General features: G+C 41.8%; 1 protein-coding gene across 1 annotated transcript; it reads left to right on the top strand.

Moving 5' to 3' along the window:
* Positions 1-15,887: 15,887 nt before the first annotated feature.
* On the top strand, positions 15,888-23,936 carry RBP2 (retinol binding protein 2). The gene is made up of 4 exons (XM_054639533.2): positions 15,888-15,960; positions 18,552-18,730; positions 22,013-22,114; positions 23,848-23,936. The coding sequence occupies exons 1-4, from the start codon at positions 15,888-15,890 to the stop codon at positions 23,899-23,901; spliced, it is 408 nt and encodes a 135-aa protein (XP_054495508.2). The 3' UTR covers positions 23,902-23,936.
* The last annotated feature ends 3,024 nt before the right edge of the window (positions 23,937-26,960 follow it).

Genomic DNA, 26,960 nt, shown 5'->3' with positions numbered 1-26,960 from the left:
GACCTTTTTGGAAATGTAGTTTTCCTTCAACAGAACTTGGCAGTTCATAACCCTTAATTCACCAGCTGTCTTCTAATTTTTGCCTGCAGTTCTCTCCAGTCTTGTGTAACATTCACAAACTCCTTTTGCAGAAGGTTGTAAGTGGATCAATTAACATCTAGCTAAGTAAATCCAATTGTTAAAAGCTATTATTATTGCAGTCAAACAGACAGCTTTTCCCCTTTGGGTCATTTGGTACAAGGGCAAATTTAGCACCATACTAATAACTAATGGCTTATCAAGCAGAAGCAATGTAAGCTGCTGCTAATTATGGAGGAAAGGCAAGCCCACAAAGCACTTCCACAGCTCATGGATGGAAAATACAGAAACTTCAGAAATGTTTAACTTTCAATAGATTCTCTTCAAATCATCTCAATTGCTTGTCATTATAATTGTAACCTCTTCTCTCACTGCAGCAACCCTTTCCCTTGGAAAAGGAAATGTTCATCCATTGCTTCCACGACAATGCTTTCCAATTAATGTGTGTAAAAATTAACCATGCTGTTTCCATGAACCTTTAACAACTGTCATCATGAAATGTAATTTAAAAGTTCCTCCATAAAATAGATACTTACTGAATATATAGCATTCAACAATTATTTGACAAACATCTGCCTCCCTGACTATTTCATAACTACTTAGTAACCAAACCTTCACAGGGAATTCATATCCAGGTTTGCTTGTGATTCAAGAATCAAACTTCATATTGATTTTCTTGATCTTCAACAGAATTTCAGCCATGGTTTGCCAATATCCACTCTGTATTTCTACAATACCTTCAGATAATGGACATCTTATGTTTTGTTAGGAAAGCCCAGTGCCTGCAGGAGCAGCGTGAATGGAAAGTGTAAACAAAGCAGACTTTTCCCATTGTTGACAAAACACTTTTTCTTAAGGTGAACCTGCATCCTGCAGGGCCATTGCAGTGTAATTCCTCCCACCAAACAACCATTCTCTGTTTTGTCCATGCCACTCAGGTTTTCTTTACCCCTTCCAGGGTATAAACTTGACTGGTCCCATCTCTTACAAGCTGAGCCACGGAAACCAGAACTGAAAGGAGAATTGGGGTTCCAGTCTACATTTGTGCAACAGTCCAGCTCTGAAGGCTGGGGAGGTGTGGGATCTCAGCACATCGTTCCCGATGTCCAGAGATGCCAGGAGAACCCTTGGGGGTCTCGAAAATCCTGGAATGTTGCCAAGAGTGCTTGGTGGCTTGATTTTGATCCATCCACAGAAGTAACAAGAGTCTGAGGACAAGAGAATCACTTTAGAGTACAAGGTGTAAAAGAGACACATTTAGAGGGTGAGATATAGACTTTAAGGTTTTTGGTACAGGGGGGTTATGGAGACAAGATGGAGAGATCGGGGCGTGTCTTGTCCTTCTTCTTTCTTCTTCTTGTCCTCCATCTCCTGTGGTGATGTTGGCATTGGGGATTGGTTTATGGTGAAGGTGCACTTGCCAACATGGGCGAAAAGCATTGGGAAATAAAGGTAAATATTGTATACGTAGGTTTTAGTATAAAAAGACATGACCGCCCCGTGGGTGGTCAGAGAGTGCCTGTGACTGCTTGCAGATCAGACCTCTGTTGGGCAGACAGAAAATTTTGTAGATAAGAAATAATAAACAACCTGAAGACCGAAAGCTGAAGAGTCCAGACTCGTCCTTTGCATCGCGCCCACCAAAGAACCACTCTACCCGTGTCGGGGCAGAGACAGACAGCCGGACCCGACAGGGAGGAGCCCCTTGGGATGATCTGTGTCACACTTTGATTGTAAAATAAAATAAACAAGGGCTGAATGGCAAATTCCCCACATCAGAGTCCCAGAGTGTCCCGTGGGGCTGAGCTCTGGGGCACAGCAGAGCCTGGTGGGGCATGGATGTGCTCCTCTGGGTACATCCACTGCCAGCAATGCCTGTCATTGGCTTGGCTCTCCTCTAGGAAATTTGACAGTAAAAAGCAAGAGTTCACCACTGCAACATTAATAAAACTTCCTAGAATGTATCATTTTGTATTATATTCTCATTTGGACAGCCTCATCTGTAACCACAGAACAGATTCCCAGCTTTTCATCCTTTCACCCTCTAATTTGTCTTGGATTATTACCTAGGTGGTGCAGCTATTTCTAGTTTAAGAAGTTTTTTTCACCTCAAAGCAAATGTTTATTTAAATAATTTGCTCCTGTCTAGCAAAAGTGCACACAAAAGTAAAGTCCCTTCAGTACCATGCATTTTATTACCAGGGCAAGCTTTTTCTCTTTATTAGTAGCTAATAATAAGAATCCACACTGAACAATTAAACAAAATAGCATTTCAGTTTTTCACCACACCCTTCAATAAGACTGCCTGGCAATTAAGTTTCTGCACCATGGAGGCAAAATAAAATCCCCCCTTTCAATGGCAACATTCTTATTAAAGGAAGGGAGGAAAGAAGGATAGGAAACAGGCTGTGATTATTGACTCTACACTTATTTACATAACAAGAGACCATTTGTCTTGTGGTCCACCCTGATCCTAGTGCTGAGCAAATAAAAGTCAATATTGTGACAAGAGCACTCCAAATCTAAAATATTTGATTTAAATGTGCAGCTATTTGGCATTTCCAGATTGGAGCAGAAGCCTGAGCAGTTATTTGTGTGTCCATCAGCATTACAGAGCAGCTAACATTTAAAACTTGTGTGTGCAAGTGCAGAACAGGTGGTTACACAGCCCATGGGCATCAGCAGCACACTGCAAGGATAAGATCTCCTTTAAATGCTCTTAGCCTCACTCCCAGAGCTTCCTTGTGCCTGTTTTTTTGTGCCTTTCCTTCCCCTCCCTTTCCAGCTACAAAAGGCAACAGTGCAGAAGAGCAGAGGTGAAACACAAGGAGTGATGAAGCCTTAATGCACAATTGGACAGAAACTTGGAGTTAAGCAGAAAGGTTCCTCTCCATCCTGATGTTCCCACTGAATTTTTCTCTCATGCAAGCCAGGATTTACTACAGAAAGGAAGAGTTTATAACACAGTGCAGTCACCATTGTAATTTGGTGAGGCCTAGAACCACAGCACATGGGGAGAATTCACTGGAATTTAACATTCCATCAACAACAAGGCTCACAATAGTTCCTTGCTCCCCTTCTCTAATTTGAAATCACCATGATTCGAGTTACATTTTCTTACCAAGGCACTGATGCTTGTCATCCATAACCATTCCAGTTTCCAACACTTCTCTCCAGCTGGGCATGCCAAGGGCATGCAGAGGAGGTTAACACAACTCAATAGAACTTCTGGGAAGTGACTGTGTGATCTCTCACCCATCCTGCCACCAAACATTGCCATTCTTGATGCTGGCATTTCCAAGGTTATTTTTGTAGAGTGTAAGAGCTGAAATGAGGGATGTGGGACCCCAGGGGCTCTCCAAAGTGCAGTTTATTGTATACAAAATGCAGTTTATTGTATAAAAACTGCAATTTATTCCATCCAAGAGGTTACAGCAGCCCAGGGCTGTGGGTGACAGAGCTGTGCCCACAGCTGTCAGCTCCAGCTGCAGGCAGGCCTGGAGACCGTTTGGTTTAGGTTACAATGCATTAGAGACTTTTCTTTTGGTTACAATGCATTATAGACTTTTCTTTTGGTTACAATGCATTCTAGACTTTTCTATTGGTTACAATGCATTATAGATTTTTCTTTTGGTTCCATTGCATTATAGACTTTTCTTTGCTGAGCATCTTGATACAGCAGAACCAATCTATACCTTAACTATTATCTATAGCCTATCATAACTACTGTAATTACCATATTCATGTTACTGTTCTTCAGTCACTAACAGTCAGTACATTACAGTTTAAGCTAGAAGTTGGTTTTCAGTTTTCTTGCAGTAGAAAATCCTGAGACCTTTTTTCTACCTGCCACATTTGCTGCCTTGCTCGCCTGTGCTGTCTTTCTGCTTGGTAAAAACATCTTCTTGTTTGGGGTGGGTTTATCCTTTGCTCTAAGCCATAAAAACCCCTTCTAACTCACACACCCTTTGCCTCCTTGGTTATCCAGTGAGACTGGCTCAGCAATTCTTCTATATCAAAACTTGCTTCCAACTCTATTCCTTCATCAGACTCCACATTTAAAAATCTTTCTGCTAAGCATCCATATCTGTGAGACTGTCTTGTCAAACTTTCATCCTTCCCAACATCAGAGGAAAATGAGAGAAAATTGCCATTTTATTTGTGTGGCAACAACACAGAAAGAACTTGCTCAGACACAGCAGTGGGCAGCTCCTCCACACACCCAGCTTTGGGTACAGCAAGGTAATGCAGCCCCTGCATTGCCACATTGATGCCAATGTTCATCAGAGACTCTTAATTACTCAGGACCATCCTTAAGGGCAGCACATGCTCTGAAGTGGCCCTGGCTGGAAAGCCAGGCCATCCCCACTGCTCCATTCCAACATTATTGGAATGTGTTCATTATTTCACCTACAAACACAGACACTCAGGTCCTCTTTGCAACTGGTAATAAATTCCAACTCTGCAAGAATTACTTGGGAGTTTTAGACCTGTTATAGCTAAAAAGGCATCCCCAGGCCCAGGGCAGGCTGTCCCAGTGCTCTGCAGCAGTAACTCACCACCCCAGCCTTGCCTGAGCCCAGCTCAGCCAGCCTGAGACACGGGGGCTGCAGGAGCCAGACAAACAAGAGCTGCACACCAGGTTTCACACCTCAGCATGATGCAGAAACTGATGATTCATTCCCTATCAAGCCAAACAAAAAAGAAGTAAAACATCAGAGTTGCCTAGCAAAATAAGCTGTGAACAGTCCAGTTCCTCCTCCTTATGGACTAAAAGCCCCAAAATTCCACTAGAAGCTTTACTTGTCATCTTTTGTGCCATTGAACACAAGGAAAATGTCTCCCAAACACAGATGCAGAATTATTTCAGATAATATTTCTTTTCAACATATGTTCAACCCTTTAAAATGTATTTTTCTCTCACAGCAAGTCCACCTTGCAGACATTTGAATTATCACATTGCACAAAATTCCATTTCTGGTTCTACCTCTCAGCATGGAACCATCTATTTTTGACTGTCATTCCAAATGTATTTTGAGAACCAAAGAAACAAGGACGTACTCAAACTGCTGAAGGTCACTCAAAAACCTTACCAGGTGCTTAACTTTGAGGTAAAATTAACAGTTAAAAAGTACCTAATTTGCTTGAAAATCCTGTGGATATTTTTAGGAGACCCTTTTTGCCTTTTCAGCCACAAAAAAAAAAAGCTTTGAAAATCTGATTAATGTCATGCAGTACTTCCCAGTGCAGCTTGTGTAAGTTCAGGCACATTTAGGTCCTTCTCAGTCATGTACTCCCCTGAAGTGATTGGTTTTCAGGACCCATTAGACACTAGAAATTTGAAAGGGAATGTCCAAATCTTAGTCAAGTGAAGGTAAATGTAGAACAGATCCCCAGACAAGTAATATTGTTCTTCTTTTAAGTCCCCCCTGCACAATGGAAAGGAACAAAAAGGCATCACAACAGCAAAATTCTCAATAGCAAAATAAGTACAGCTTTCAATCCCAGAGATGACCAAGGGTTCATTGCAGCTCATCTCTAAGCACCAAGCCTCAGGACACTGGATCATGAGGAAGAGAATGAATGTACTAGGTATGCACAGAAAAGGGCCCTTTTCATAAGAGATCTTTCTTTGTGAAGTAAAGCTCTTCCTGGACCCACTACCAATTTTTTTGGAGTGCATTTTGTTTTGTTGTGCAGCAGGTGTCTTCCACCAGACAAAAAAAAAATAATTGTTGATGAAACAGCTGGGCAGAACAAGATTTTTCCTTTTTTCATATTCCCTATTAAGTACTCCTTAATTTTATAAAATTCAGGTTTTTTAAGATGTACCATGGGTCATTTTGGTGCTTATTTGCTTATAATTTTGCCTTTTCACAATGAAAGTACTTTCTGAAATAACACTTTTTAATTTATTTTTTATCTTTTTACAGGACCACAAAACTATCTGTAATTTTGCCAAGGATTTCAAAAGTAGGTATTTCCATGTTTAAGATTGATTAATTAACTTCCATGTTAAGATTAATGCAAATATGTTTCCTTGTCCTATTTAAACATCTAAATTCAACCTACTGTCTACATTGCAAATGCCCTTGAATGGATTCTGCAAGGGACTGAGATCTCTGCCTTGATATGGGAGCTATGAAAGCACAGTGCTATCACTGACAGGAAGGAAAAAGCTGTGTTGATGTGCTGAGGAGATAAAAGGGAGATTAGCCAGCAGCTGCTGGTCAGACACTAATGAAAATGTATTAATGGGGGGAAGAGGAACAGTCTTGGGCTGCTTTTGATAATCTAAACTTCCAAAGCATCCAATTAGAGACTGGCTCTGGGAAGTGTGTGTGTAACAGCCACCATGGAAAGGCTGTGATGATGATGGGATGTGTTCTTTGGAACTCCAGCTACAGCTGATTGCCAGGCAGCCCCAGAGCCCTGAGCTGTGAGGGCAGGATCTGCTGGGCAGAGATGGCCAATCAGCCTGGCGGGGCCACCAGGAGCTCACTCATCCCAAGGGTGGCAGGCACCAGGCTCTGCTCCCAGCTCTGCTGAGAGGGCCCCCAGCCCTTCCAGCCACGCTGCCCTTGGACACTGCCACCCTTCCAAGGTGCTTGAACCCTTCCTTCCTTCCTTCCTTCCTTCCTTCCTTCCTTCCTTCCTTCCTTCCTTCCTTCCTTCCTTCCTTCCTTCCGCCACTTCCGCCACTTCCGCCACTTCCGCCACTTCCGCCACTTCCGCCACTTCCGCCACTTCCGCCACTTCCTTCCGCCCCTTCCTTCCGCCACTTCCGCCACTTCCTTCTGCCCCTTCCTTCCTTCCTTCCTTCCTTCCTTCCTTCCTTCCGCCACTTCCGCCACTTCCGCCACTTCCGCCACTTCCGCCACTTCCTTCCGCCCCTTCCTTCCTTCCGCCCCTTCCTTCCTTCCGCCACTTCCTTCCTTCTGCCACTTCCGCCACTTCCGCCACTTCCTTCCTTCCGCCCCTTCCGCCCCTTCCTTCCGCCACTTCCCCCCTTCCTTCCTTCCTTCCTTCCTTCCTTCCTTCCTTCCTTCCTTCCTTCCTTCCTTCCTTCCTTCCTTCCTTCCTTCCTTCCTTCCTTCCTTCCTTCCTTCCTTCCTTCCTTCCTTCCTTCCTTCCTTCCTTCCTTCCTTCCTTCCTTCCTTCCTTCCTTCCTTCCTCCCTCCCTCCCTCCCTCCCTCCCTCCCTCCCTCCCTCCCTCCCTCCCTCCCTCCCTCCCTCCCTCCCTTCCTTCCTTCCTTCCTTCCTTCCTTCCTTCCTTCCTTCCTTCCTTCCTTCCTTCCTTCCTTCCTTCCTTCCTTCCTTCCTCCCTCCCTCCCTCCCTCCCTCCCTCCCTCCCTCCCTCCCTCCCTTCCCCCCTTCCTCCCTTCCTTCCTCCCTCCCTCCCTTCCTTCCTTCCTTCCGCCACTTCCTTCCGCCACTTCCTTCCGCCACTTCCTTCCGCCACTTCCGCCACTTCCGCCACTTCCTTCCTGCCTCAAGATGCAGCTGTAGCAGTCACCAGGAGGAAAAGGAATAATGTTTTCCCCTCATGCTGAATATTGTTCTAACAGACATTTTTTTCTACCTTAAAATGCCCTGGTTTCAATCTCCTGACAGCAGAGCTAATCCATGCAGCAGTGCTCTCCCCAAAGTTCTCCCCATCCCTCAGCTGGCAGGCCATGGAGCACAGCACCCTGATAGCCAAGACTCCTCTTTTCCCTGGCAGGATTGTCTTTTACAGCAACAAAGGCCATGATAAACATCACTCTCACAGATATATAGCTTACTGCAACAACTGTGCTTTATGTTTGGCAAGTTAGGAAAAACTGCCCAGTTATCTATATTTTTACAAGTAACACATTTCATTTCAGCACAGGACTTTGTTTTCCTGCTGCCAAGAAGGGGGACTCCTCATGAGGTGCTGATGGTGCTGAGGAAATACTGCCCAGCACAAACTCCTTTTTCATGGCAGAAGTCAGAGCTGACACTTCACTTGTGCTGTTCCCACACCCCTGGCAGCCTGTGTTCGTGCCCATGAACAGGAGACACTGGTATCCATCTTGGGTTTTGCTCTGATCAAACCCCAGATCACCTGGAAATTTCCATAAAATCATGACAGAGCCAAAAACTACAGTAACTATAACTTCAAATACAGTCTAAGAGGGGCAGGTGGGGAAAATCTCTAGAGACCAGAGTGGACACTTCCATGTTGCACTAAATAGCAAATAGTTTTAGCAAGACAGAGATAAAGATGGCTGTTCTGCCTTCTCCATCCAGCTTCCTTAAATTCCTTTTGGAATTATTCTAGGCAAGCTGTTTTCCTTCCTTCCTTCCTTCCTTCCTTCCTTCCTTCCTTCCTTCCTTCCTTCCTTCCTTCCTTCCATATAAAAAATTCACTTGTGTAGTTCAGTAGTTTCTCTGAAGCTTTTAGTGTAAATTGGTGCCACATGGACTTTGAGTGTGTGTGGTCTCTGTCTCTGACCCACCCCCTCTACATTACAGTAACTCCCCTTAACAATTGATTGATTTTTTAATTTTTTTCCCACATATAAACTGGAGAAACACATCATGAATATTACTCTGAACTTCTGGGGAATCCTGAGATTATATTCAAGTCTCAAGTTTTCAAGTTTCAATCATTTTTCTCTTTTCTTTTACTCTTTTAGTGAAACACAGTTTGTCATTCTCTTATATCATATATATATATATCTATAGATATAGATATATAGGTATATAGATATATAGATATATAGATATATAGAGAGAAAGGTAAATCTCTTATCTAAATCTATAAATTTTCATCTGAAACACAGAATTTAAAAAACTTTCTTTTCTCTTTTATCTTCTTCTATATTAAATACACTTGGTACATTTTACTGAAAAGTGAAATTACCATATTTATCAATTCCTTATTTCAATTCAGCTTTCCAGTGGCAATGTCAATAAATCAGATATAAATGCTCCTTCCCCTGCTTTGCATGCATGTGCATCCAGTAACTGGAACCACCTGGCATCCCTGCTGTTAAGAACCAATCCTGTCATGTGTCTGGGAGAAAACTTCAGCAATGTGTTGTGGATTGTCTTGCTTGGCCCATCCCCAGTAACTGATGGGTTGCACTCATGCCTTAGGAGCCAGCTTGCAGTGTCACATGTGCTGCATTTTAACAACTCTGAGTGGACAAACTCACTGAACTACTGCAGACAATGTCAGGATTTTTCAACTTAGGGTTTCTTTTAAATATTCAATTTTCATTCTAAGCACTATTTCTATCAAATTGCCAACTTGGAGCCAGGAATTCACCAAAATATCAGACAGATATCTAGATGCCGCTGTTAGTACAGAAAATTATTTTCCAATGTTCCAGGATGCCTTGGAGAGTTGCTCCTGTTCATTCCTCAAACAGGATGGGGCAGAAGGAAGCCAGAGCCTTTCCCACAGAAGGGATGCTGCTGTGGGGCTGGAGGTGCAGGCAGAGAAGAATTAACCACAGAGCCCTGTGAGAGGAGCAGATGAATGAGATTTACTGCACTGAGCATCCCCTAATCACCAGGAAATAATGACCTGAGCTCTGAGAGGTGCAGCAGCACAGGATGAGGGAACTCACAGTTACCCTGATTTGCTGCTGCCTCCCTGAGCTGCTATTTTTTTTCTGTCTGAAGCACTAAAAGGGATTTATGGCAAAAAAAAAAAAAAGCAGAAACAGATCCAGTCACCTATGCAGGAATTTTCCTGGAGAGGGGTAACAGTTCTGAACTGCTCTGCACTGACAGCAGCACAGTGAAGGAGCACAGGCTGAGTGTTGCTGGGATTTCCATCAGTAGCTCTGGAGCTTACAGCCTCTGGGACACTGCCCTTAAGTCCTTGAGTTGCCACAAGAATGGTTCTCACCTTTTTCTAAATGGCTACAGTGAACCCAAAATTGGGCACTAATTAGAAAACAGCTGATACAACCACTTCTCTTCATCAGGATTCTAGAACTGGGAGCAAAATCTTTCTATCATTGAATTCTATCACTTAATGAGTTATGTGGAAATTTGAGGTCTTAGATATTTGAAAGTATCTCTAAAAGTGTTATTCAGATGAAGTAAAGAGGATTGTTTCTGTCTGACAAAACTGAATCTTTAAAATATTCTTCTAATGGATGAGAGACCCTGCATTGAAATGACATTTCAGCTTTTATGTCAGGCATGAACAAGCCAAAGGAGATACATAAATACTAAATTGTTGTGGAAGTATCAAAGAAAAAACCTCAGACTTCTTTCTATAGATTCTTCTAATTTAAAATCCATCATCAGTATTCCAGTTCAATGTCTAAGTAATACAACCTTTATCTGATAAAGATAAGAAGTGGCAGTTGCAATTACAAAAGTTTGCCACAGAATAAATACAATTAAGGTAGAGATTACAGTTACAGATATTAATGCATAGTTCATGCAGGGAATTCATATCCTGAAAAAATCTTTTAAGAGAAAATTGAAGCAGCCTTAATGGCAATGACAAAGCACTTGTAAGGGGCTCAGATTTTCCATCCATGCTGGAGTTAGCCCAGAGTTAGCCCAGGCTTCAGTGCAGAATGTGAAGGTTCTGCTCATGATTGCTCTGCCTGGTGGCTTCTTCCATGACCTTGGCCAAGCCATGTTGTCTCCTCAGTTTTTCTGATTTCACAAAGGCTGATGATTTTTATCTGCTTCCTCGAAGCCTGAATAAAGAGCTTTGAATAAATGCTCAGGAGAAACCAATAAATAAATAAATTCAGTATTCCCCATTCCCCATTTCAGTATTTTGAAAATCAAGGTCAGTTTTATCCACTGGCTAATAGCTCTCTAGAGGATAATATTTCAAAAACTAAACCACCTTAATAAAAGTGAGTTCTCAAGACAATAGAGTCCACTGGATTGTATTTTTTATGTTATCAGTAACACAATCACAAGTGACATTATGAAGTCTCTAAAAGCTAAGCCGAAGTCCTTAGTTAAGAGAGGAGGGAGGCTTTTGATTAATAATGTTTGTAACATCAGCAAAATCAGATGGAGTAGAAGAGGTGGAAATGACTGAAAAAAGACAAAACCTCAATGGCTGAAAACCAATTACTTTATTTCTCAGAGTGATTTAAAGCATATTTTGTGCATCTTTGCTGAAGTTGAAGGTAAACACAAAAATGTGCTGAAGTGGCATAACTGACCTCTGTGTGCCCTGTGCACACTGTTGCCTTTTTTCCCAACCTGGAAATGAAACTCAAAATAATTTTAGTAATGTAAGAGCAGATCTTTATTTGAAGGTCTTCAGGGGCAGCTATGGAAAGATGTCCACAAAAGGCCCTCCCCAACAGAGATGAGTACACAGTTACAGGTTTTAGGAAATGAGCATAATTGATAAAAGCACCAATTAGGAGGACAAGTGGTGATGCAATCCCCCCCAGGTCAAGCCCCTGGGCACTGGCTGGGCTCTGTCCATGACATGGATCTCCAAGAGTTGCTCCCAGCAAGAACCAAGACAGCACAGGGGCCTCCCAAGGCTTGGAGCTCTGGAATTTGTTTTTTCTTTCTGCCCAGGGAAAGGCCATGGAAAAGTACTGGGAAAACTTATAATAAGAGGTGACAGAGCCACGGATCTATGTGCAAAGGATACAGAGAACATAGAAAAGAAAAAAAGTCAAAACCCAAACTGGCATCAACACCCTCATCCTCCCACAGCGTCTGCAGCCTGTCCCTGCTTTGTCATCAGGTGTCAGACAAGTTTGTCCCTGCGGATCTCTGCTCTGGCAGGACACCAAATGGAAGTGTTTGGGCAACAAGAACTCTCTGTACAACTGGCCAGAATCCTTCCATTCCCTCCCTGCAGGGCTGAACCCAGCAGCAAAGCCCAGGAGTCCCAGGCAAGCCTGCAGCTCCAAGGCACTGGTGTGGGTTTGCCTGTGCTGGGAGAGGCTGGGATCACCAGGGGTGGCCAAGGCAGAGCAGGGCCAGGCAGCCCCACATGGGCCAGCAAACTGGACCTGCTGAGCCCCTTCTGCAAATGAAACCTTGGGATTCTGCCCCCTCCTGCTGCTCCTGCCCATCCTGCTGGGCCCCTGGGCAGCACTGAGGCTGCAGGACAGCCACACATGGACAAGGAGCCCATGGCTTCATTCCAGAGCACTCCTGGTGCTCAGAACGTGGCTCCTGGGCTTTGTGCAGAGCAGAGCCTGTGGGACAGCACCTCTGACAGCTTTTGCAGCAGCAGCCATCACTGAATGCATTGCAAATGATTAATTTTCTAAAAAAAAATTAAAATAAACCTAGTGAGTGCAATGTGCTAACAAGTTAAAAATAATAATAGGTGTCTGTGACCATGCTGCTTCTGTCTGAATCCTTCAGGGGGATTCAGTTGCTAAGAACAACCTATGCAGTTTGCCATATTCCCATGTGTTAAACAACAACCAAATCACTACAGGCAAAAGTCCCAGCTGTCAAGCATGAGGAGTGTAGGGGCTGCTTGGGGGAGGAGTACCAGGCATTTCTCTCCTCTGTCATATCTGCAGATTGGATAATTTCAAAGAAAAATTAAACGAGGCAAGGGCAGAGTGGGAAGCATGTTACAGACTCTTCAAAACACCATCCCCAAAAGTTTACAGGGAAAATTCCATTTGCCTGGTCCTTCTGTGCTTTATCTAGAGCTCTGGCAGAAGAACTTTTCCAAGGGGAATGCACTTGCAGCTCGTTCAGACAGCAAGAAAGGCTGAACTTTGTTCACCTACCCAGACAGAATTTGTCTCTGGGCAGGTCTCAGACACAATGGGAGGAACTGGAAATGTTGGAAGCAGTACCCATGACTGCTGACTCTTCCACACAAACAGCATTTGGGTGTTTTCCATGACAGCTTTTCCTTTCAAACTGCCTCTAATCAATCCTGACTCATAGGAACGAGGCAAACAATGCCATCTTTGTTTCTTCACACACAAATAAAGACTGGAAAAGTTACTTAGGCTTTTAGCAGAAGTAAGTTGATTTTTTTGACTTTGCTTTATTTCCAAGAACTTAATATTCAGCCATAAATCTTATTCCTATGTTGAAAAAAAAAATTAGCTCAGTGTTTCATTTTTAGCAAGTGGTTTTTCAAGCAAAGGGTGCTGAGAGCAAGACAGCCATGACAATTAGGAGAGGGCACCTTACCTGCATTTCTCCAAATGTAGACTTTTTCCATGGGCAGGTAATACTGCTTTGCCATTTTGAAATTTTTGTCTCTGTGTATGGAGTGCATAAACAATAAATACAAAGCACAAAGAATAATTTCTAAGATTTCAAGTAGATAAAAAGTCAAAATGTTAAAACTTTGTGGAGAGGCAGGTCAGTCTAACTGGCAAGGCAGAGCTGGGAGCTGGAACTGTTTCCCCAGGGCTGTCAGGCAATGGTGTGAGCAGCCCCTGTGCACCCTGTGATTCAGGCAGCCACTTGGCTGTGCTGGAGGTTCTACTGTCTCTCAAGATATTGATTCATAAACTGAATATTCTCTTTGTGGACCTTAGTGCAACACTCTTTTAAAGCTCATGAAGCATCACAGAACTCTGTCAAGTCAATATTTCATGTTTTAATTCCCTACTTAGCCAGTTCTCTGGTTGGTTAAATGTAGTGTCTGTAAACCTCCTGGTTGTATTTTTACCTGAAAAGGCTCAAAATGCTAATTTAGTCTGATGGATAAACACGTGCTTAGAAAATACATCTATATATTGGGGAAAAATGTAAAAAAATTAATAAGAGATGAGCATAACCAAAACACTGTGGGGAAAAGCTGTACAAGTATATGTCTATGCTGTTGACTAGCTATGATATTTTGTGCAAAGGATGTATTCATGTCATAATTAATTCTCTCAGAATGTGCCCAGCTCTGCATATCTACAGCAATGGAGCCTTCTGTTACTCTGTTAGTTGTTAATGGACATTAATTGCTGATGGTCACACCATACAGCTTCAGTCTCTTCCCCAGCTGACAAGAATTAGTGTCACATAGGAGGTAAACTGTGTCAGAACTGAACTCAGTGAGCATCTGGAATATCCCACCCTGAGCTTCTAGCACATGCTCTCATTCCAGGAGGTGATTGTAGACAGTCTGATATATTCTTATTTTTACAGGACCTTTTTGTATGCACACATAATATGTAAATAGTAATAATGTATTATTGACATTGATGCAACACAGAAGCTAAGAAATCAACTACACAAAGATGGTCAAAATCCAATTATTGCAGAGGTGTTACATAACACACTACAGAGCAAAAGGGGTTGAATTTTCACTTTCAACGTGGCATCACTCACAGAGTTCCATCTGGAATTTCTCAGAGTGGAAACAAACACATCAGCAGTAGGTGCAGTCAGCCCAATAAACTGTGCTGGAGATGAGGCAGGTTTCAGAAAGCTGCAGGTTTCAGAAAGCTGAAGGTATCAGCTCCAACTGCTCTGCAGACACTGCCAGGGCTGCAGGACATTTCCTGGGGACATTCCCACAGGAATTCAGCTCCAGCTTCCAGGCACTGAGCTCCCCCTGCCTCTGCCCCACTGCAAACCCTCTGCAAGTGCACACCAGGACACTTCTTTTCCTTGTCTTAAATTGGCTCCTGAAGTTGAGACATTTTAAGAACTCAACCCCCAGAAACTCTCAACTTTCTTTGGGTTTGTTTTGAGGGGTTTTTTTTAAATCCCTGTACAAATTTTCAGCATTTGTGGAATTTTAACTTGGTTAAATTTAAACAAAGTAAAGGCACAGAAGAGAAATCATAAGATCAGTAACTCTTCCCTTATTTCTGAGTTGAAGATCTAGACCTTAGTACATTTTCTAGCAAATTTTTAAATAATATTCCAATTTAAAAAAAAAAAAAAAAAAAGGAGAGGAAGGCAAGGAGTTCAAGTGTTTTACCTTTGGTCACTTCAGTTATTGTCTCCATAGAGCCATCTGTACATTATCTTGTCTGATTAAAGCCACAACATGAAACCTTATCTTAAATTAATTTGCTTTTACTACTTACTTTAAATGCCAATAAAATTTGACTGCACATTCTCTGTTCTGACACATTCTGAATGTGCTTATCTGCACAACTGAAATCCATGTTTTTCTCCCCAACTATGTATAAAATAGGTTTCCAATAAAAACTGACATGTTTCAGAGGAATTACAAAATAATTTTCAGGGCAGGATTGATACTAATTATGATTGATTTTGATTTAGTTTACATTTGCTAAACTTGCTCTTAAACCAAAACAAAAAAAATGAAAGTGTAGTTGGTCTAAGTACAACTATTGGTATATGGCAGATATATTGAAAATCAAAAAAAGCCAAAAATATTTTGAACAGGAGTATTCTCTTTCCTGCCCTGTCTAACATTTGTTTCACACTCAAGACTTCCTGAAGCTTTAAGTGGGAGTTCAGTATGGGTCAGCTCTGTAAGACTCAGCTTCATAGGGAAAAGTGACACGTAGAAAGGAGCTAAAAACCAATTCACCTTGGACACTTTAACTGGCTTGTACAATTTGCCACCGTGTTCAATACATTTCAAAGGTATCCCATAATAGCCAGCAGTTTTCTACAAAGGTCACTGTAAAATCATATCCTGTATTACTCCATATTTCTGAAATTGTTCCTTGTCTGCCAGCTGTTCAGCTGAACTTTGCCAATGGAAGCAAAGTTTCCAGGGTTATCACTCTGCCCCTTCAACTGCATTATCTACAAAACCATAAACCTGAGTGGAAAAAAAGCTCAGGAAAGGTTTATAAAAGATTCCCTGAGCAGAGCTGGGTCCAGCCTGTGCTCCTGAGCTGAAGCTGCCTTTGGGCTCTGCCACCATGCCTGTCGACTACAATGGCACCTGGGAGATGCAGACCAATGAAAACTTCGAGGGATACATGGTTGCTTTAGGTAAATGACAAAATATTAATTAGATCAAGAGAAAATCGTTCAATTCTAAGTCAAATCCTTCTAAAAATTAATGAGGTTTTTCTGCAATGTACATTGTGGCATAAGGGTTACTGCCAATCATGTTACAAAGCAAGTAATTGTTTTCAAAATTGCAATGATCTAAATATATAAGCAATTGAAGACTGGTAGCCAAAGATGTTATTCTTTATTTAGATAAATGAAAAAACAGATACAGGTGGGGGAAAACACCCCAAACCAACAAATTTTCAAATCTAAAAGCTCTTTTTTTACTCCTGGTATATTCTTACTGTAACTTGCCACAAGTTGGTTAAAGAGGAATAAGATATTCTATAGCAGTAAATTAACAATAATGCCATTATTTAGTTAGTGCTTTGAATTAATTATGGTACAGAGAAGAAAAATTTGATGCTTTAACTGATTTTCTACTAGTTTTACCAAAGAACCTTAATCCTAATTGATTGATCTGTTCAGACTGAAATAGAAGAAATACATAAATAAATAAAAATAAACTCTCCTCATTATTCATCAACAATTGAAAGCAGTTGCAATTTTGCCAAAGCTTTAACTCTCTTAAGAGAGAAAGGCAAGTTTCACTACTCATGGTTTTTAGCTTTTGCATTTGTGGAAAAGAATTCAATAACTTCAGGGACACCTGTAGATAATATGTACAGACACTTGTGAGGCACAAAAAGAGAGAGTGCTTGAAAATGAGAATGATTAGGAGAATGTCTTGAATTTCAGGAGAAAGATACACATTAATTGAAGTGATTTTTGTGCATATGTGCATATATATAAACTATAAGTTATATCTACACAATCAGATATAGCAATTTCAAACTGCCAATGAATAAGCAAAAATAACCCAACACCAAAACCAGTACAAAGATGCAAATGCTGTTGGTGAGTCTCAGAAAGAAATGGCAGGGAAAGGGTGAAAAGATATTCTTCTGCTCTTTTTCTCCCCATTTTCCATTTTGCTGATATTTTAAGTATTAATATGCTCAGATTCAAAGCACACAGGTTTTGAGGGGTATTTTTAATTCATCTGTCCTTTTAATTAATGCATACACATTTCTATACTTTAATTAAAGATTAGGTTTGCCCTCTAAGTCAGAAAGTTTGATTTTATCATAAGCATGTTACAAAGTATTTAAATATACTATAATAGAACTACATATCATTTTTATTGCTTATATTGTTCAAAATGCAGTTATGAAAACCATGCTTTAATAAAACCTCCCTTGTTTTTCTCCAGCAGCTACAAGACCAATATATTAGTCAGAAATAGCATTTCTTTAGAGGTGTAGACATTTTTGCCCTCAGAGAGAACTAAATTTTATGTTGCCTGGCTATAAATCAGCCCCAGAGATACCTTTAATCCACCAGAGCAGATAAAATATACCCAAGAAGTCTTGCATATAAATACTGAACAAGACCATTATTCCCCATGTTTAAAAGTCACATTTTTTTCCAAGCCTATCCTCTTGCTCAGCTCAATTAGTGCTTCCCAAGCAGGATAATGAATCTAGCAGAAGAAAAGGGCTCCATTAGTGAGTGGCATTGCTGGGCTGGCAGTGATTAACAAACCCCAGATGGGTTTGCCAGCAAACCAAACCCATCTCCCAGAACTGCAGGAGCATGGGAGGTGGTTCCACGTGCCCACAGCAGCACAATCACATCCCCTGGTCAGAAATGGTTCTTGCAGATGGTGATGGGAGCTGCTGGGCAGCCTGGGATGGTGCCAGGGCTGCTCTGCCCATGGAGACAGCAGAGCTCCAGGGCCAAGCAGGGTGTGCAGCATCGTGTTAGTCCTTGCAGGGAACAAAATAAGGGTGCCAAGGAGATCAGCACTGCAGGAAATGTTGACAGAATATGAGACAGAAACTGTCAAATGCTCTACACAAATGCTCTTTTTTGACTTTTGACTTTGAATTTGTCTCCTTTTGAACTGCAATTTATTTGGCTGTCTGCTATTGAACAATAATGGATTTCATGTTTTTAGTTGATGGCTTCTTTTTTAATTTCATTTTCTTTTACACTAATTAATTAACCTCTTGTATACTCCCAGACTACAGGTTCATCATAAAAGTGACATGCCCAGGTCCTCTTGATGACATACTTATTCTTCCTTGATTACATACCCAGTCTAACCTGCTAAATCTCTGATAAGGAATATAATTCTGAGATCCTTCTTTAGTGAGGCAAAAAAGGCACTGCCAGGCTTAATAGCCCCTCTTGTTTCACATTCTCAAAAAAATTTAGGTGATTAAACACACCAGCATCCATTCACCCCTGCTTCTATGTTGTATGCTCCCAGCATTCCCACAGATATCCCATTAAGAAATAAATTTATTATCAGTGGAAGAGCCTCAAGTTGAAAGTGTACTAGTAAGCACAAGATGATTTTTATTTGAAATAATGTTTTTCTCTGAAAAATGTTGCAGTAAAAGCACCATTTGAGGAACTATGTTTGACTTACTTTATTTTTTAATGTGTAAATATAAATGCTGTGGGGCTTTATTTTCATTACCAAATACTGGAATTTTCACTCTCCTTTCTGTTTTTGACAGGTATTGATTTTGCAACTCGTAAGATTGCGAAACACTTGAAACAAACAAAGGAGATTGTTCAAAATGGAGACAATTTTAAAACCAAAACCCTCAGCACTTTCAGAAACTATGATGTGGACTACACTGTGGGCGTGGAGTTTGAGGAGCACACCAAAGGACTGGATAACCGAGTGGTGAAGGTAAAAACCTGGGGTCTGCTCATACCACAGTCAGCTCCAGGAGCCTGCAGTTCCCAAAATCAGCCCCAATATTTTACAGACATCAGAGGATTTTTATAAAGCAGGAGTAATTTGCATCCTGAGACAGTTTTCTTTCCTGCTACAAGCATTTATTAGAAATGCAAATTAGGATGGCTACTGAGATATGTGAGGACAATCATTAATTAGGTTTTTCTAGTGGGGGATTTTTCCAGCTTTTCTGATACACCTTAGATATCTAGAAAGCAGCAAAACTGTATTTTTACCTATGCATCCTCCTTAAGGAAACTGGGGGTTGATCCCTGGGAATTTAGGACTCCATCAATAGCACTTTTCATTTTGGGATGGCTGGCTTTGCACTGATCACTCTCAGCTGGGCAGTTTAACAGCTGGGCATTGTGAAAAACAAACCTGCACTCAGCTTTTACTCTTAGGGGGGCTTTGGGAAGGGGCAAGGCACAGATGTGAGGCAAAGCTTGGAGGGTGGCAGGGCAGGAGGGCAGCACTGGCTGCTTTACTGCCCTGGGGATAACTGGAGGCACCTGAGCTCCTGGCCCTTTTTCAGACACCTTTCAGGGGATTTTGTGGCCAGCACCTGTAGTAAGGGCCGTGTTGTAGCCCCTGCCCCACCTCCTGTGGCAGAATCAGTTCAGGGGGATTCAAGCAAGGCTCTCTCAGAGAAGTCAGGGAGGAAAACAGTACAAACAAGCACCCATTCACCTCCTGAATTCAGCTTCGTGTTTCTGCATCAATATTGCCTCTGTTTTGCTTTCTTCTCACCCTAAAAGCTTAAGCAACACTTTCAGATGTAGAAAGGCCAGGAGATGTGAAATTTCCATTGGCTGTACCTGTGGGAGCCTTGCTAATCCAGCATCCCCTTCCTCCCTTGGTCATCACTCACTGAATTTCTGTCCTCAGCCCTGCTGATTTCCACACCTCCATCTCCACACCTCTGTTCTGCCACTCAGCTCCCAGCTGCCAAACTTTGAGAAGCTGAGATCAAAGCTCTCTGTCAACAAGACCTGTTTGTTTTGGCAATTGCCACAGGAGAGTGGCAGCATAAAGGACATGTTTGTATTTGAACTCACATCATCCCTCACTGGAGGGGCACAAATTTAGCAGAAGACATGGCTTGCTCACCACAGATCACTTTTAATTATCAAACTAACTTTGTGCAGTCTAATTCCTATGATTTCTTCCAAATTATTTCTCATTCACAGCACTGCAAGCCATCAAAGAGTAAGACCCATTTTTTTTTCACTATCCTGAACATCCCTATATCTAAATTTTCTTTCTGTCTCCTTCTCCAGTGGGCACTGAGTGGAACTAATTCCTGTGACAAAGTCTATGCTTAAAAACACTGCTCCCACATCTCTTCAGATCAGTTGAAGGCATTGCTAAGGATCTAAGGACTCATTAGTTTCATCACTCCTTAAATCCATCAATTAGTGCTCCTCTAGTGCTCATCACCACTACAAAAGCCTTGCTCTGCAAAGGGAAGGGAAGGGAAGGGAAGGGAAGGGAAGGGAAGGGAAGGGAAGGGAAGGGAAGGGAAGGGAAGGGAAGGGAAGGGAAGGGAAGGGAAGGGAAGGGAAGGGAAGGGAAGGGAAGGGAAGGGAAGGGAAGGGAAGGGAAGGGAAGGGAAGGGAAGGAAGGAGGGAGGAAGGAAGGAAGGAAGGAAGGAAGGAAGGAAGGAAGGAAGGAAGGAAGGAAGGAATTGTGCATTTATAACCCTACCTGATTGAATTTAAATTACAATACTAATTTCTAAACAAATCGTGTGATTTGTTTCTAGAGGGCAGAAGGAAAAAGGATGCATGTCATGCCATTACTTTCTGAATTGCTCTAAAAGTATTTTCTGGTCATTTCATTAACAAAACAATGCCTCAAACACATTAAAGTTAGATGAAGGTAATAAAATTGGTAGGCAACATTTAAATGTAAAGAGGGCATGGATAATTTAAAGAGCATGTAGCTTGAAAATTCCATAAATAAGAAAGAAATTAACTGAAATGGAATGAGTTTTGTCTCATTATTAATGGAAAGCTCCCTCATAAGAGAAATAAATCATCCAGTGCTGGACTAGAAAATGAATTAAGCTCCCAATATGCTTGGAGCTTTATAATAACTGAGCTTTCATGGACTGTAACTGGTGTCTAATATGGAGTTGTCTGATACATGGTTAAATACACCCCTAAAGGACAGTGGTTCAAATGCAGAGCAATTCCAGCAAAGTTGCTTTGAATGTACCCTGACACATCTGTAGACAGATAATTCAGCCTGTACAGAGAACTTTTCCTTGCTGAGGGTTCTCTTGCTCCTGGACAAGAATCAGCACACCCAGGACCTTGTCTGCTGCTGCTAGCCTGAACCATGGCAGAGCAGGAGATGGTTGAGCATGGAGGGGAGCTCCTGATGGCACCAGGTCCAACCTGGAGATACTGAGTATGGAAGGGAGCTCCTGATGGCACCAGGTCCAACCTGGAGATATCTGAGCATGGAAGGGATCTCCTGATGGCACCAGGTCCAGCCTGGAGATAGCTGAGTATGGAAGGAATCTCCTGATGGCACCAGGTCCAGCCTGGAGATAGCTGAGTATGGAAGGGATCTCCTGATGGCACCAGGTCCAACCTGTCTGCTCAGGCAGGGTCAGCTACAGCCCATTGTCTGGCTTATGATCACATCTCTTTAAATTTCTTATTAATTGTTTTAATACTGTGGGAACTGACATGTGAAGACCAGGTGTGCCATCAGACATTTAAGAAAGTACATTAAAATAAACAAACAAATTTAGTGGATGAGATGATAGTAACATACTGTTCCTCTTGTTACTTTATGCAGAGCTAGAAAATGTGTTAGCACTGCACTTTGCAGTACAAGCCTTCAAGTCTTCACTCGTGAAACCCAATAACTTTTTTACATTAATGGCTTTAAACAGCAAGAAAAAAATGCATTTGTATATATTGCACCAGTAGCTGTGAACACACTCAACAATTCACCAGTTAGTGTGAACACTTGTTACTCATGTGTGTGAAGAAACACATGGAAATGACAAGAAAGCTCTGCAAAAGCTTCCCTCTGTCACGCTGCTGTCATCCTGAATGCATTTGGGTTTTGTTTAAATGCTTTGGGGTTTTTTTTAATGAGGAAATTGGAGAATGATAGGAAGCAACTGTAACTGCGTATTCACACTGTTTGAACTTATTTTTATATGTTCATAAACTTCTGGTTAATGTAACTGAGTTAATGATCTGATTCATGCAGTCCCTGGTGACCTGGGATGGTGACAAACTGGTCTGTGTTCAGAAAGGTGAGAAGAGCAACAGGGGCTGGAAGCACTGGATTGAAGGAGACATATTGCATCTGGTAAGGGCTGCTCCACACACTCACAGCACATCACTGAGGCTGCAGCATAGGCTCAGGTTTTCCATTTCAAAGGATTTGTTATTTTTTTTCTAGTTAGAAAGGTCTTTAGGCAGTTCTGATCTCTGAACTCTAAGGAAATTTCTCCTCTGTTTCAACTCAGGAATGCTCAATTTCTGCCCACCTGCTCCCAATTAAGTCATAACCCTACAGTGGTTTTTTTTGCTCCAGTCCACTTCCCTCCAGCCCTCAACCCTTCCTGTTACATTGCACCTCTAACATAATCTTATTCTTATACAATCACTGGTAAAGGAGAATAAAATACAAACCAAATCAGATGGCAAGATAAATTGTTGGGGTTTTTTTCTGAGCCAAGCAATATGAAATTTTAGCACACTGCACTGTAATATAGATCAGAAACCCCTGAATATCCAAGAGGATCCCACAAAAAACCTATACTGCAATTTTTTTTTCTTAGTTCAATAATAAATTCAAACACCTAAAGTAGCAAGCTGTAGCCCAAAGACAGATGTGGTGAGTCCAAGAGAAGGCAGAAAAGCCTGTGCAGGAACTCAGCAATCAGTGATGTGCAGAAGGATTTCAAAATGACAGTATTGTAGAATCACAGAATCATTAAAGTTGGAAAAGACCTCCAAGATCACAGAAGTCCCAACTTTGACTGAACACCACCATGTCCATTAACCCCTATCACAAAATGCCACATCTACTTATTTTTTTGAGCATTTTTCATAATGATAATGATTACAGAGTTTCCTGGGAAAGCAATCAGGAAATGGGCATGACAATACTGGGTGGCACAGCAGGTGGATGGAGAGAGATTCTTGAGAGGAGCCCATTGTTCTGTCCTGAGCTTTGCTGCAAGCAATCTGCCCCTTCACAGGTTTGCTCTACACATGCTTGGTGTGGGCAGTCACAGTGGCTCCCATCTCTGTGCCTGAAAGGGCAAAGACAGGAATTCCAAACCACAAAGTGCCACCCAGCTAAAATCTCCTGTCCAGTGCACTTCTGCAGCTCTGTCTGAGCACACATCCAAAAGCTGAACTGGAAAGTTCTGCATGCTGGCACCAAGGTTTAGGCTGAGGCTGGTGGAAACAAAACCAAGCAGATCCTTACAGCAGGATCCTGTCCTGCAGGTTTGGCCCTGCATTGCTGGCCACCTTTCCAGTCCCTTGCAAGCCCTGTTTGGCTCAGGAGTGGTGCCTGATGGCACCAGCCAAACTGGCTGCAATGTGCCAGCCTTTAAGGGGTCCCTGCAGCCCTGGGCAGCAATGGTGCACTGTTCTGGCCCCTGAGAAACAGCTGGGCACACCTCTGAAGCAAATCAGCTTTTGAAAGCATTCCTGGTTTTTTATTTATTTCCGTGTTTCAGTGCATCTCGTGAATTTTGAGGTAACATGAATTATAAACTATTACGGTATATTGTTTTAATAACAGAACATGAAAAAAAGCAAAATTGAATTAAAGCAAAATTTTAATGCATTGTTCATGTTTATTCTTCTTAGAGTTCAGTTCATGTATCAAAAACTAATTACTGCAACATGAAGGGCATACCTGCTGTTTGGTTAGATATAATGCACTTTTCTTACTGTTCTCTGTTTCATAAGCATAAGTTTTTAATGCAGTGGCTCAGTTGTAGCAATTTCTGGTGGGATCTGATATCTATGCAAAATAAAACTTCTACCATTATATACTTACTAATTGTTTTAATACTGTAGGAACTGACATGTGAAGACCAGGTGTGCCATCAGACATTTAAGAAGAAGAACTAAAATGGAGCAGAAAACCTCCCAGATTTTCATCACAATGTTATGCTGTTATGTTTTGTCTAAAGAGAAGAATGAAGCCAGATTTTCATTGCTTTGACACTTCTGTGTGAAGATATTATGTGCCTGTTTATGGAAACAAACACATTTTATAGAAATAACATCAAAGAGTTACATACCTCATAAATTCCTTTACCTTTCAGTCCAAGTTAAATAAAAGTAATTGTCTTTCAAATTATGTTTCCCTGCATCTTTATAATGACTTCCAGAGGAATGTCCATTAGCAACAAGGCTGAAAATTAACAGTCACAATTATTTCAGTCACAGCCTGTGTCTCCATAGTGCTGTATTATCATAATGTCTCTGGGTGACTGATTAACACTGGATATCCACTGGACTGTTTCTATTTAATTTAGTCCTGGATCACTAAGTCCACACTTTCAGGCAACAGAATGCCTCACTGAGCACAGTACATGTCCTTTCACATGAGGGCTGTTCCCTTGGATTTGGCCCAGCCAAAAGCTGCTGCTGATTATCACCTGATCAATATCTCACGGCCTTTGTGAAGTGCTGCAGCTCCTCAGTACCATCCTAACATGGATCAATGACAATGCTGTAACTTCCAGTTAGAACTGGCAGCCTAATAACCATCCCCGTGGGGAAATCTGCTGTTTGAAGCAAACCCTGCATTGAAGAGTTGTTCCATGGTGTGAAAAGTAAGGCACACTTAGGACTGTGAGAGGAAAAGTGCAGAGTATACACAGTCTGCATGTACCCTGTGCAGAAAGAGTGCCCAGCATGCTGCAATCTTCACCTTGTACCCCCTTTCAGACACTGTAAAAAGAAAAATCTTTTCCATGCAATTCTTCTCAGTTTTATTCAGGGTTTTTCAAAAGAATTCATGTTCTTTGCTAAAGGCAAGTTTAAGTTAACCATGGATGATGAACACTACCTCAGTAGATAGAAACTTTTATTATTCAACAGAATGTGTGCACACCTTCCCCAGAAGAGCTTGTATGCCCAAAAGCTCATCTGCTTTTTCCAATGACATGAATTATTCTAATAAAATACACTGTCTTTCCTACAACCTTGCCTTTCAGATATAAAAACTTCCACATCAGCTTTAGCACTGTTAAGTTCCCTCTTGTCCATAGGCTCTCATCCTCTGTTTAGTATGGGAGGAGTGAAAATCCACTGAACAGATCAGTGGCTCAGTGGAAGTACAGAAAAGATGTGAAAAAGCTTTGGCAGAAATGGAGGAGCATATGCTTTCTCCTCATCTCCACCTGCTCCTCAGCCCACTCACTGTCAATAGCTCAGGGTAGGAAAGGAGGGAGTCTCCCAGCTGAACTAGGTCACATCTGCAAAAATCTGATTAATGTACCACCAATACTTCTATGGCCACGGCCACTATCCTGGTTCCAGTTGGAATTGAGATAAATTTCATTTTAGTAGCTAGTACAGAGCTGTGTTTTGGATTTAGCATGAGAATAATGTTGATATCACACTGATGGTTTAGTTGTTGTTAACCAGTGCTTCCTCTAAGCCAAGGACTCCAGGTTCCCTGTTCTGCCTGTGAGGAGGAGCACAGCAGGCTGGGAGGGAGCAGAACCAGGACAGCTGACCCAAAGTGGCCAGAGTGATATTCCACACCACAGAACATCATGCTGAGCATATAAATCTGCAAGAAGGAAGGGGAAAACTGTTGTGTTTGGGATGGCATTCCCCAATAATTCCTTGGTCTTCCCAAGGAGCTGTTACACAAGATGGACCCCACAGTCCTGGACATGGCTGAACACCCACCTGGGAAGTGGAGAATGAATTCCTTGTTCTGCTTTGCTGGTGCAAGCAGCTTTTTCTTCACCCATTAAACTGCCATTAGCTCAGCCCTGGAGTTTTCTCAGGGATTGGCTCTGTGGTGCTGAGTTGCCAGCTGGAATTAAATCACGACAGGCATAGAAGTGCATATGTCAGGATATTTTTATGAATTGGACTTTGCTTCTCCTGATAAAAGTTGACTTGGTATCAAACTTCCTGTGTCCGTTGCCTGGGCAATGCTTTCATGTTAGATTGCACAGAGGAAACTGCACTTGGAGTTAGTAAACTCCTTATTTTGTCTTATTCAGCCCTGACCTGGACTTTTCAGTAGAAATGCTTTCAATTCATAGTTCTCAGTCTCTGCTAGTTACAAGGATAAAAAAGTACCACAGCTCATTAAGCTTTCAAGTTATTATCAGAATGGAGTCACTAGGAAACAAAATGTGCATGTTATAATCAGTGACATTTCTCCTGGTTGGTTCTTGCCAGGAGTAACCCTGTTTGTAAATTCACACCAAATCATAAATCCAAAGAAAACCTTTCATATATCACAAGGAACTATCAGCAATGATGAGTCTGAAGAGGGAAAGCAAACATTCTTCAACTGGTTTCTTACTATGCTCACTAGTTCTGTCTAATGGTTATGGTTCAGAAGTAAAGGAAGCAGGCAATTGAGCACAAGTAGACTTTGATTGGGAGGAAACTGGATCTGACCCTATTTTTTTTTGCCTAGCTCCAAAATGAAAATTTCTGACTTTTTAACAGGGAGTGAGGAAATATGCAAGCTTTTTTACTCTCCAAAACAACATTTTCTTTTTGCACAGACTGATACACAAGAACTTGCAGCCTCCTTCACAACTGCACGCACAGTGCTGGAGACAGAGATATTCTGTTGCATGATAATTCCTTCCAAAGTTATCCTTGTTTGCATCGTATTTGTGATGTTAGGCTGGTCTCTAAGCTGTTCAAAGTCCCTTATCTCCTTGTCAGCAGATTAAATACTTGTGCTGGAGGAACAGACCTTGCTGGTAAATCAAAGAATGTTCATTCACATTCTTTCAGCCCTCTGGCACACAGTGCTGTCTCAGGTGTTTTGAAGGATTACCATTTGCATGGCTTCTTTATTCTTTTCCTCACAGAGAATATTGCTCAAATACAGCCCCAGGAAGGGAATTTATCAGCAACCTTCTGATCCAGTGTAGTGGGATGACCCTGGATGGATTCTTGGAACCCACCAGAGCCTCTCT

Source organism: Agelaius phoeniceus, chromosome 10 (genome assembly GCF_051311805.1).
Source record: "Agelaius phoeniceus isolate bAgePho1 chromosome 10, bAgePho1.hap1, whole genome shotgun sequence".
In the NCBI taxonomy this organism is placed as follows: domain Eukaryota; kingdom Metazoa; phylum Chordata; class Aves; order Passeriformes; family Icteridae; genus Agelaius; species Agelaius phoeniceus.
Note: the sequence above shows the minus strand (reverse complement) of the source record. Positions and strands in the feature narration are given on the sequence as shown.